Below are 13,314 nucleotides of genomic sequence, written 5' to 3' on the forward strand. Positions count from 1 at the left end.
AACAATTAAGTAAAGTTGACTGAACATAACATTTAGCATTTTGGTCTTATCACTTAAAAATATGAGTTAATTTAACTTATGTACCATGAAAATGAATAAACTTAAGATTTGGAGTGTAGTGAGCTCAAAATCATAATTAATCCTTTGAAAAAAGGATTAGGAAGGAATAGGTCATTTTCACAAATGTAGTCTTGACTGTAAAATTCTAATAGGTGCAACCTTTTAAGTGCAAGGTCTTTTTTTAAATCAGAAAATAAATGGCTTCAGGTATAATTGTTGATCATAATGTGAATAAAAGGCTACTTTTTTTGTTCAAAGTTTATTTAAACATTTTTCATAGTATATTATTACACAAACGCATGCACACACATGCATATAAACATATATAAAAAAAGGTCACTGATTCGGAATTAAAAAAAAACATGGAGTGCGTTAAAATATATTGATCTACTTTTGCGTTGATTTAACGACTTGCAGATAATTAAGGAATGAAACTTTATAATGATGTAAACATCAAATCTTATTCCGACAGCATACCAATACATTTTCCAAACATTCAGTTATCTGAACAATAAGGAAGTCCTTAGGCTAAGTTTGGTGAACTGAACAATTTAAGTATAGTCCACCAAACCAGCAAGTTAAATAGACTTAAATATGTAAGTTTTGGGAGACTCCATTACTCAATTAAATTGAGGCAACAAGTTTACTCAATTAATTTAGTTCAGTCAACTTATTAGGGTTTTCAGTGTAGTATACAACCAAGCACATGTGGTCAGAACACAAAGGAGTCGCAGGTAATGAAGTATTAAACGTTTCTCTCAAAGAAAAACCTGTCTAAGCAAAATGCTTGCAGGAATCTGTAGCTATGCTCATACTTTGCATCTTTGCCCTTGTTTGGTTACCCCCGGTTGGAGTGATGCCGCGAAAACAAAATGGTGCAGGTTGGCCACGCCCACTTGAAGCTTCATTTGCGCTATTCAGAAACCTATGGGTGACGTCACAGATACTACGTCCATATCTTTTACAGTCTATGGTGATGACAAATACATTTAAAACAGTAGAACTCAGTCTGTTTCTTGAAATAAAAACTCCATTAATTGTCTCAATATGGAAATATTTTTTTAACTTACAGACCTATTTAGATAGACTGGTTGTGAGGTCTGATGTTGTTACTAAATTGTATTTGCTATTGAGGAACAAATATGTTCACATTAAGTCTTAAATCAACTTGTATGCAACCCAGGCTCATTCTGAATACGTACCCCTACATACATTTCTGGAGAGCACCAAATACGTCCCAGGAGCTACTTTTTTTTGCAGTTTTTGTTTTCCTGACCCCACCAGAGGCCGCGGTGTACGTTTTTTGAGACCTCTAATTTCTCTCGTGAGTGTCATTCGCGGCTGCTTCTAAATCCACCAGAGGCCACTGTTGACTGACTGACCAATCGCCTGACCCACACTCCTCCTTCCCTAAACCCAACTGATAGCATTTTCAAAGGCACAGATTGACTCGCCCATCGCTAAACCCAACCAACAGTGTTTTCAAAAGCAATCCAGAAAAACAAATCTTCGCAGCAGCCTGATTTTTACCATATTTTCAGATTTTACCACATTCTCACCCTGTTATGTACTTGTTTATTTTATTTTTAGGTTTTTGTCGTCGTGGTCAACTCTGCTTTGGTCAAGTCTGCCGACGTACATGGCAAGCTACTGGACAAACTGGTAACAGTGGGAAAGTCGTCCATATGACATACGTCGTCCATACGACATACGTCCATACGTAAGCAGTCAGCTGGTAAGTTCGAAAAGAAACTGCGTCATACCTCCCATAGCATTCGTTTTAAAGACGAAATGCAGCCATGCGTACTTCTGGCTACATAATTTGTGATCTCCAGATATGTATATAGGGTTACATTTTCAAAATGAGCCTATGTTTGTTGAATGTGTTTGATTCACTATAAGAACCGTCTCATAATAAAAGTCTTTTGTATGTGAATCAAAATACAGTGGTTTCGCAGTATGTTTTGAATGACTAAAATATTAAGATCATTAAAGTATTTTGTTTAGGATTTGGATTATACTACTTACGATGTACATTTTTAATTCACTAAAGAACCGACTCAAATGAGTGATTCATTTGAAGTTGGATTAAATTGGTTGCACTATACTGTTGTGATTTTGCAAAAGCAATGGTAGTCTACTTGGGTAAGATTGTGGGTAGTGGCATGGTAAAACCAGTACATGCCAAGATTGAGGCTGGGAATGGGAATGGCAGGATATTATCGTAGTTTTTTTTTTACTTTTTGACAGTGGTTTCTCCTCTCACAGACCTCAACAACTTTGAAGTTTATATTGGCTCTTCATCCTATTCAATTACTATCTACACCGATCACAACCTCATCTATATTCCTAAAATGTGTAATTCTAACCAACATCTCATGAGATGGGCTTTGTTGGTCCAAGTTTTTAACTTGGAAATGAAACATGTAGCTGGTACAGATAATGTGCTGACTGATGCAATGTCACGTATTACTATATGGTGATGGGTGATGTTTTATTTATGTATTTTTGTTGTTGTGTTTACCAGTCACCATTTTGGGGGTGGGGGGGTGTAATGTGTAGTGTTCACTCCTGCCCATAATTATTACTTTCAATTGATCTTGTTTTTCCCTTTTCAGTTTTCTATTGGCTGATTTGGTGACGTCAGGCTTTTAAAACGGACAGAAGTGGACTTCTCGCTCTCATTCTTCCATGCCACCACAGTTTCTGATGGCTTTATTGTTGTGTTCTCCTTTATACTTTCCTTTTGACATTTGTTTGGGGTGGGGAGTCCCAACCTGCTTTAGGTTTGTTTGGTTGTTATTTATTATGTTGTTGGGCTCCCCATCTCTTGTCATTTTGGATTATTTTGCTAATTATGTTAATAAATAATTTATTGGAGCACTTTGGCCGTTGTTTTTGTTTATGTTACGTTGTCTTAGGATCACAAGTTGTATTTAAGTGGGGACCGTCACAATTTATAAAGAACCAGTTCATAAGAATCGTTCATTTAGAGTCTAAACTGATTACAATGCAATTTTTTTGATTCACTAAAAGAACTGACTCATAAGAGTGATTCATTTGAAATTAGACTAAACTGTTTCGATTGTGATTAAAAAAATTATGGGGTCACACTTTATTTTGATGGTCCGTTTGTTGAATTTAAGTTACATTGCATCTACATGCCAACTAATTCTCAATAGATTATAAATAGACTGTTAGGTTGGGGTTAAGGTTGGGGTTAGGGTTAGTGTAATTTGACATGTACTTGCAAAGTTTCTTATACTCAGTCAAATGTCTGTTGAAGGAGCAGTAGCAGCAGATATTAAGCAGACAGTCTACTAATACTCAAATGGACCATCAAAATAAAATGTTACCAATTATGGTTTTTGATTCACTAAAAAGAGATGGTTCATAGAAGTGATTCGTTTGCAATTGAACTAAGTTTATTGCGCTGTTACTACTAAAATAACAAGTTGATGAAAGTAACTATTTTGGGAATCAGACTATACTACTGTAGTTATGCTGTGTTTGTTTGGACTCATTAAAAGAACCAGTTCATGGGCTTCATTTATCTGGAAATCTACGTAATTTGGGATTCGATCATGCTGGTTTGATTGTCTTTGATCATGAAAAGATTCATCTCATTAGAGTCATTTATTGAGACTACAGTGGCTGAACTCTATGCTGTATGTTTAAAAAATAAACAACTCACAGCCTTTCATTTGAGATTTGGAGTTCACTAGTTCAACGGTAAATTCACACAACTATTTCAGCCAAACACAAGAAACATTTGATTTCTTTTGCCTGTTTGTTTACACGACAACAGTGTTTTGGGGACTGAAAACGCATTGTTCAAAACGGGTACAAATTTTATCATTATCATTATATGGGCACCCATTCTGTGTGAAATCATGCACATGCACAGTATGTGTTAGATATGTAGGCATGCATAGTATGTCAATTTTAAACTGCGAACAAACACACTGCTCATGCATTTTCTAATGCTTTCACAGGAAAGTGTGGATTTACCTCACTAATATTACAACACTGCAAATTCTAAATACACATCAGTGTTGACGACATGTCTAATTGTCTCTTCCCTACGGGTACTATTTTCTAAGGTTGACTACATCATTAGCTATGCATTCATCTACCTATTTTTACCAGCATTTTGGAATATTTTATAAAAAAATGCTTAACCCCTGTGTATTATTCACATTTACTACTCTTTTGTTATGTTCATGGCTGTTTTTGCTCCATTGACTTACATAATAATGAAATTGCAAAGCCTTGACGCCATATAATTATGAAAAGTTTTTCATTGTTGGTGGTTTTCCCTGTTGGAAAAAGGTAAAATATGTAATGTATACTGTTGATCATCAGTTGGCAGCATTAACCATTTACATAGGCCTGTGCAACAAAAGTTTCTGGTATTTATATAGAGTTCTGTGAAGTAAAACAAGATTATAGTGAGCATGCATAAATACACTTACTATGTTTTCTATGTATTATATGAGAGCTGAGCTGCTTATTTAGATTTTCTCAAACACATCAAGATAAGTGCGCAAAGTTCTCTCTTACACTCTCTCTCTCACACACACACACACACACACACACACACACACACACACACACACACACACACACACACACACACACTATGATCTGATGATCAACAGTAAAAAAAATACACATTTGACCTTTTCCAAACAGGAAAAACCATCAACAATCAAGAATACACCCAGCAAGCATTTTTTGTTTTTAAAAGATGTCTAATAGATGTCTAATAGACATCTAAACATTGTTGTCTTGACTAAAACAAGGCTAAATTTGGGCTGTCGTCTTGACTAAAACAAGGCTAAATTTGGGCTGTCAGTGAAAATCTAATAGATGTCTAATAATAGGCCAAAACTAGACTATTAAATAAACAGGAATGAATGACTACACATATAAAGTCTGTCTAGTCTGTCTATTTGACGACTAGTCTAGTTTCACTGTCAGCCCAAGTTTAGCCTTGTTTTAGCCAAGTTGTCTCTGTTTAGATGTCTATTAGACGTCTATTAAACACAAAATTGTTTGCTGGGCATGATTATATGGTGTCATGGCTTTGCAGTAAAAAAATGTTCTTATAATGGAAGTCAATGGGGCAAAAACTGTCACAAACATAACCAAAGGGTAAATAGTAAACTTGCCCAGAGTGTATTGTTGGATTTTTGAAAAATTTCAAAGAATTTTCCTAAAATAAGTGTCAAAATAAGATTTGTCACCAAAAATCATTCTATTTGCTGAAACACAGAGAAAGCTACAGCCAAATTAAGACTCAAAATCACCCAAAAGTGGACGAAAACATCCCCAACAGCACACAAGGGATAATGAAAACACCAAGAAGCGCATAATCTACTACTGAATATGTTGTTTTGCTTATTTATGCTGTCTAAACCACAGAAAAACATCTACAAGCTGCCAAATCATTGTAGTGAGCGGGGAGCGGCTGATAACCATGAGAGTGGTATGAGGCTGGTGGCATGAGTGTTAACTAATGCTACCTGTGTGCGCCACCCACTCACTACAACCATATAGAGAAGGTAAAAGTGAAAACTACTTGACATCTTGAATTCTTTGCAGTACTTAGTACTCTGCATATTTTTTTTCCAGTCTGAGGGATTAGGATAGACCAAAACATGACAATAATTAGTAATATTATTAAAAATATTTTTGTTTCGTTTGGTTCAGTGCATTGTTTACATTCTGCTCTCTATCATGGCTGACTTATGGTGATGCATCGTGACAAAAAGAAACTGCACTTAAAATAACTGACTCAGCATTGTCAGTTTCAGGCTGTAAATCGCACACATCAAATGACTGTATTGAAATGTGCTACGTACCACTGGGGTAGATCAGTATCTCCACAGGGCAGTCGTAGGTGTACTTGTCTGCCAGTGTGACCACAATGCTGGTGGCAGAGCGAGCCGAGGGGTCAGCATCCGCCCGGATGGCATGTGATGGGCTTTCCACACCTGCACAGAGAAAGTTCTGAAGCTTATAAATAAAGCAGGAGCAACAGACATTAGAGCAGATGAGAGGACTAAATTGCAACTCCAGCAGGTAGATGAACTGAATGGGTTTACATTTAGCCTTTCAACACCTCAGACAACATTTGACAAGTGACAAGCATAAACTGCATTTTACATTTATTTTTCAGATGTATTTATCCACTTGAAGTGCATTTAAGATACATTTCAATGGTATGAAAAGCCATACTGTCAACACATCATCATTTAAGGCAGAACAGGGGTGCCCAAACTTGTTCTTATGATGGGCCAGAAACCAAACTTGATTGAGGGCTGTGGGATGACAGTAAGAATACCAAATTGTATTACATTAAAATTTCCATGAGTAATTTCCTAATTTATCTCCTAATATTTATAAACCACTAGAAAGCATTGCTTTAATTTGTATTAACTAATACAGTATATTAAAAACATTTTATAAACTTATTAGAGTAAAAACATAAACAATCTTAATAACACAATGAAGATCAATGCTGAATACATTAAGCTGAACCTGCCTTTGGCTTTATTTGCTTGCCGATGCCTTGTGCGTTGCCTTCTGTCTGTTGAGTGACAGTATTTACATTTGAAACAATCTGATTCATTTACAAAACAAAAAATTTCTAAATGACGATCTCTGTCACAGATAATCGTCATGTCGGCGCCATGGTGTAGTGGTTAGTGCGTTGACACATGCACTCCGGTGCTCATGGCGACCCGAGTTCGATTCTCGCCTCACGGTCCTATGCCGATGGCCCCTCTCCCTGTTCCTCATGCTTTCCTATCAAATCTCTCTACTGTACTATCTATTAAAGGTAAAAACCCTGAAGAAATTATTTTTTTTTAAAAATGGTCCATTCTTCCTCTATTTTCAATTGGGATGGTGGGCCAAATCAAATGTTAGCGTGGGCCAAAATCAAATGTTAGCATGGGCCATCGCCTAGTTTGGGCATCGCTGGGCTAGAAAGTTGTAGCAAGATTTACATGAATTTGTATGGAAGCTTAATTTTCGCTAGATAATATAAAAAGCTATTTGCAAAGGCCCATTTTTTATCTCAAAATGTGTTACCTTGCAACTCAGAGAAGTCTCACACATAAAATAAAAATGAGCAATTTCCTTTTTTTTTTGTCTGTGGTGAAAAAAAATGCTAGAAATAAATGCAAAATAAATTTTTTACGAATAATTAGAACAAAGAATTATAAAATGTAAACTTGCTATTGCAAGAAAATAATAAAAAATACAATATACTAATAAAAAATACAAAGTTACAATTATATATGCATGTTTGTTAATGTATTTGTTTTATTACCACATCCTCAGCCTGACAGAAACATGTCAAAACATGACGGCATGACAAAACCATGTCAAAAACCCATCAAAATTCAAAAACCGACATCAAATTGACATTTACTGTAACATTTGTGTCAAAAAACACATCAATTTGATGTCGTTTTGACATCAAGGTTCATGCTTGGTAGCGGAAACAAGCATGCAATACATACACTACCTGACAAATACCTTGTCGCCGATCACAGTTGTACGAGCAACAAAAAAAAAAAACTTGACTTCTAGTTGATCATTTTGAAAAGTGGCAGAAGGTACATCTGTTGAACTGCATCTCTATCATCACAAATACTGCAGAAGACCTATTGGATCCCACATGGACCTAAGATTGTCACAGAAATCAGTCAAGTTTGGTGAAGGAAAAATCATGGTTTGGGGTTACATTCAGTATGGGGCGTGCGAGAGATCTGCAGAGTGGATGGAAACATCAACAGCCTGAGGTATCAAGACATTTGTGCTGCCCATTACATTACAAACTACAGGAGAGGGCAAATTCATCAGCAGGATAGCGCTCCATCTCATAGCCTCCACATCAAAGTTCCTGAAAGCAAAGAAGGTCAAGGTGCTTGAGGATTGGCCAATCTAGTCACCAGACATGAACATTATTGAGCATGTCTGGGGTAAGATAAAGAAGGTATTGAAGATGAATCCAAAGAATCTTGATGAACTCTGGAAGTCCTGCAAGAACGCTTTCAATGCTATTCCAGATGACTTTATTAATAAGTTATTTGAGTCATTGCAGAGATGTATGGATGCAGTCGTGCAAAGTCAAGTTATTATTTGTTGTTCCTAAAACTTGGATAGGCGACAAGACTTTTGTCAGGTAGTGTACAATTTCCAGGTATTGCAATAAAGAAGCTGCAGTGCATTAAAGATTTGAAACTTTTGCATGCATTTCGATCTATTTGTGTGCATGTACTTCAAACATCAAACCCCATGATTTTGGTATCAGGGGTGTAAGGCATGAGAATAGATGAGCTGACCTGCGAGTAAATACGGTCCTCTGATCTCAAGATGAAAGTTGAACTCATAGTCAATGGAGTTGATGGTCTCTTCTTCCAGCAGAGCAGCCAAACACACACCTGAGACCGTCTGCTCGTGAGAACAATGATGCTGATCCCTCCTGAGGCAAATCAGAGGATAAACGGATAAACATGTGTACATGAGAACTCTTACTGTATAACTTCTTTAAGGAATCCAAACTGAATGTAATGCAGTGTTATGTGACATTATAAATGCAGTTTTGTCATGCAAATACCTCCTAGCAGTGCTGGGCGAAAAGGCCTGCTCCTCTTTGACAGACCGTTGTACTCTTGGAGAGCAGACGGGAGGTGAAACGACCCGAATGCCACCGTTCGGGAGTGTCCTTAGCTCCGAGGAAGTGCTGACCAATATACTAATGGTCTCCAGAGGAGGAATGACCCCCAGACTGACCACCAGCACCGTCCTCTCCTGATCCTCATCCAAAACGACATGCCCTGCGGCAGGATCTATAATCAGTAAAGCTTCTGAAATGTACAGTCATCTTCAATGGAAGAGCTTAATAAGATTGTGAGTGCTAACTGGATTCAGGAGACACCGTGACAGGCCTTTCCGTTTAAGCTCCGAATCAGGGGATTAGCTAGTAAGATCTTTTGATGAGCGGCATAAATGAGCATGCAATCTTACCACCTACGCTCTGCGGGGTTCCGTTGGCATCACAGCAATCAAAGTAACAGTCATCGATTTTCGTTTTGTCTTTAACCTGCACGGTTATTATTTGGCTGCCAATCATCGCCTCGAACCCGACCACCACGCTGCACTCATCCAGAGGATATATGAAGATTCCTGCATGAATCACAAGGAGAGAGGATTTGAAAAAAGAAAGGGATTCGGGGGAACGCATTGTGTATTATACAATAGCGAAAGGCGATTCTTCCACAAAGCTAGTTTTGCACTTGACAGAAATTAAATCCTTCGTTTCAGTGCTTTTAGTATTGACCAATGCAAAATCCAATCTGCTGAAGTCGATACAACGCTGGAGACTGCAGAGCAGCAGTCAGCCAGTGACATTTCTACACTTCACACAACTAGCTGATCAGATTGGCAAGGGAAAAAAAAGTGTTTTTCCTCTACTTGAGGAACTTTTGAGGAAGTATTAATATGATTACAAAGAGATTAAGGTGTTTAATGCTTCAAAATTGTGATTTTTATCAAAAGCTTAATACACTACCTGACAAAAGTCTTGTTTTGGAACAACAAATAATAACATGCCATCTAGTTGATCATTTGGTATCAGAAGTGGCTTATATGAAAGGCAAAGGCCTCTAAACTATCTTGCCTTTAATTATTTAATTAGGACAGTAAGGTCTGACTTTGCTTAGACAAAAGTCTTGTCACTTAAAAGAAATAATGTACCGTATAGAATATAAAGTCATGGTGCAGTGGAAACAGAATGAATATTGTGTATGACTCCCATGAGCTTGTAGGACTGCATCCATACATCTCTGCAATGACTCAAATAACTTATTAATAAAGTCATCTGGAATAGCAAAGAAAGTGTTCTTGCAGGACTCCCAGAGTTCATCAAGATTCTTTGGATTCATCTTCAATGCCTTCTCCTTCATCTTACCCCAGACATGCTCAATAATGTTCATGTCTGCTGACTAAGTTGGCCAATCCTCAAGCACCTTGACCTTCTTTGCTTTCAGGAACTTTGATGTGGAGGCTGAAGTATGAGGAGCGCTATCCTGCTGAAGAATTTGCCCTCTCCTGTTGTTTGTAATGTAATGGGCAGCACAAATGTCTTGATACCTCAGGCTGTTGATGTTTCCATCCACTCTGCAGATCTCTCGCACGCCCCCATACTGAATGTAATTCTACCTAAATCTACCTTCTGCTTCTTTTCCAAATGATCAACTAGAAGTCAAGTTATTATTTGTTGCTCTTACAACTTGGATCGATGACAAGACTTTTGTCAGGTAGTGTATAGTCCATTCTAAAATATGAACCTATGTCAAATTTGAACAAATGAAGGAACAGTGTTGTACCTTTGTAAAAATTTCACCTTATATGGTACAGAAAAGACCTCTTATGATACTGTTCTGTACCTTTTATGGTATAATTGAAATGAAGCTACACAACTGTTCTCATAAAAAAGGTGCATAAGGGTTGAACAACTCCTTCTTTATTACAATATCTATGAAAATAAATATTACTGGAAAGGCAAAGTAATTTTATGAATCATTTCCATATTAAAACATGCATTATCATTTAAAAGCATGTATTTAAAGAAACTCATAAACATTAATTATTAAGTTCTATAAAACAAAACAACTGATAAAACATAAAACTATAGGTATTGTAAACTAAACATTTAAAGCATTTTAAATAAATGTTTGGTAAGCTTTTTTCACACGGTTAAGGTATGAAGTGTCTGTCACTGTTGTGCACTCTCAGAAATGTACGTAAAAGGTTTTTGAAAAGGTATGTAAGCTGTCACTGGGGTGGTACCTTTTCAAAAGGTACAATTTTTTACCTAAAAGGTCCATATTAATACCTCAAGGGTACATATTGGCACTTAAAAAGTTCAAAAGTGTTCTACAGGTACTAATATTTACGTTTGAGGTACCAAAATAGACCCTTTGAAAAGGCACCACCCCAGTGACAGCTTGCGAACCTTTATTTCTGAGAGTGTGGTAGCTTCATGGATCAGAATTGTACCTTTGATGAAGGTACAATATTGTATCTGCATGTTTTAAAAACGTTTGTTTGGTTTCCCATGGTACAAATCGTGTCCTTAAAGGTAAAAACTGCAATGGTACAAATTTGTTTCTTTGTCTTAAGCTACAATTCTCTTCCATAAAAAGGTACTGCCCCAATGACAAGGGTTTGTACCTTCTTTGCTACAACATTGTACCATTTTGTTCTGAGAGTGTATGGTAAAATAAGCCCACTTGCTGTTTTTATAATCCCCATAAATCAGAAGAAGTGCATCAAAATGTGCTGTTTCAGATTTCCCCCTATAATGACATCACAAACTTTGCCCAAAACTGCTGACAAGCTGCCATATTAACATAAATGTAATCCTTTTAAAGCAGTGAGTGATTTTATCCTGTATATTATTATCGTAATGTCATTTTAATGCACAGGTCTAATAGAAACATGTTTCTTTCTCAGCTCGTTCACAGATATAACTGTGTCCTATTTGGCCAGTTTTACATACATTAATGTTAAACGTCATGTTCAACAGACTTTTTATGGTAAAACTTTGTTATTTAAATGAATGGAAACTTTATATGTGATCCTGGTCTTATGTTGCATCGGTTTATTTTTAGAATAGCCAAAAATATACAGGATGAGTCAAAAGTTTTGCCAAAAACATTTGAATATTAAGTAAAAATCATATTCCATAGATATTTAATGAAACTCAAACAGTAAATATATCAAACTTTAATTTTGATTAGTAAAAATATGAACAACTTTAAAGACCATTATCACAGTATGTATTATTTTTGAGCCCTCAGATTACACATTATTAAATATAGTAGTCAACATTTAAAGTGGTTCAAAACCTTTCATCAAAGTTGTCCTAAAACTATTCAACAACACTTCTTCTTTTCAATTCTTGTCATCTATACTCTTTTTTTCTTGTCATTTTTTTTAACAATTTTGGAAAAAGGTATTTGATCCACTTTAAATGTTGACTACTGTAGTTGTATATCGGCCAAATATTGTCCTATCCTAAAAAAACACAAATAGTTGTAAAGTATGTTTATAAATAAACTTTCAGATGATGTATGGACCATAATTCCCAAAAATTGAGCCTTATGACTTATTTTTGAGCCCTCAGATTCCACAATATCAGATATAGTAGTCAACATTTGAAGTGGTTCAAAACCTTTCATCAAAGTTGTCCTAAAACTATTCAACAACGCTTTTTTACCTTTTTTAAACCAATCACCACTGTAGTTGTATCTCAGCCAAATATTGTCCTATCCTAACATATCACAAATCATTTGAAAGTATATTTATTCAACTTTTAGATGATGCATCAATCTTAATTTCCCAAAATTGACCCTTATGACTGATTTAATGGTCTATCCATGGTCATATATACAATTCAAATGTGTAAATATCTATGTAACATCTGATGTAGTATGAACCACTGATGATGAAAATGATTACAGAGAAGCATACTCACCCTCGATAGGGTGATCTTCGATGTTTTCATAGGTCAATGACGCTGTCAATGCCAGAGTGTAACCCCTGACACAGGAAGTGATGTCAGAGATGCTGAGAGGCAGAGCGCTCCGCTTGCTCTTGTTCATCAGGCCCGGCATGATGGTTCTTCTGTCAAGTACAGCTTCTCACATGCAGAGAAGAGGTGATGTTTCCCTAAAAAGTCTAGACAACAGACAAATCAAGTTTTACACTGAAACAGGTTTCACTGAGAAGTTCACTGAGAAAGCATCACATTTATTTATGAACAGTTTATAAAGAAATAAAGAAAAATAGCACATTGAGGTAAACATAGTTCAGTGTGATGCTTATCTTAATGTAAGTTATTTTAATGTATTATTAATTAATTAATTAATTATTAATTAATGTGAAGTAGATTTACTTTAAAATCTAAATGGTATGAAGAACCTATTGTTATTATTATTGACATGTTTTTATTATTATGTAAGTTTTATTATTAATCAGTCCCTCCAGGAATTTGCATTGCCTTTTTTATTCACAAAATGACGTGTGTTGTTTGTTCAAAGTACTTATTTTAAATTAGCTGAAACAACACAATTCTTGAGGATTTTTTGTCAATTTAATTTTTTGTTCAATCCACTTAAATCTGTAAAACTTATTAAATTACCTTAATTCCTTCATGTTGTCCCAACACAA

At 36.0% G+C, this 13,314-nt stretch overlaps 1 protein-coding gene across 1 annotated transcript in view; it reads right to left on the reverse strand.

Moving 5' to 3' along the window:
* Positions 1-12,758, reverse strand: part of vwa5b1 (von Willebrand factor A domain containing 5B1) — a 91,824-nt gene extending 79,066 nt beyond the window's left edge. The window contains exons 1-5 of the mRNA XM_056449377.1: positions 12,620-12,758; positions 9,106-9,264; positions 8,696-8,915; positions 8,421-8,560; positions 5,928-6,059 (exon numbers count right to left, since the gene is read on the reverse strand). Of these exons, the coding sequence (XP_056305352.1) occupies positions 5,928-6,059; positions 8,421-8,560; positions 8,696-8,915; positions 9,106-9,264; positions 12,620-12,758 (790 nt within the window). The remainder of the gene's footprint in view (positions 1-5,927; positions 6,060-8,420; positions 8,561-8,695; positions 8,916-9,105; positions 9,265-12,619) is intronic.
* Positions 12,759-13,314: the final 556 nt, after the last annotated feature.

Source organism: Danio aesculapii, chromosome 23 (assembly GCF_903798145.1).
Source record: "Danio aesculapii chromosome 23, fDanAes4.1, whole genome shotgun sequence".
NCBI classification, from domain to species: domain Eukaryota; kingdom Metazoa; phylum Chordata; class Actinopteri; order Cypriniformes; family Danionidae; genus Danio; species Danio aesculapii.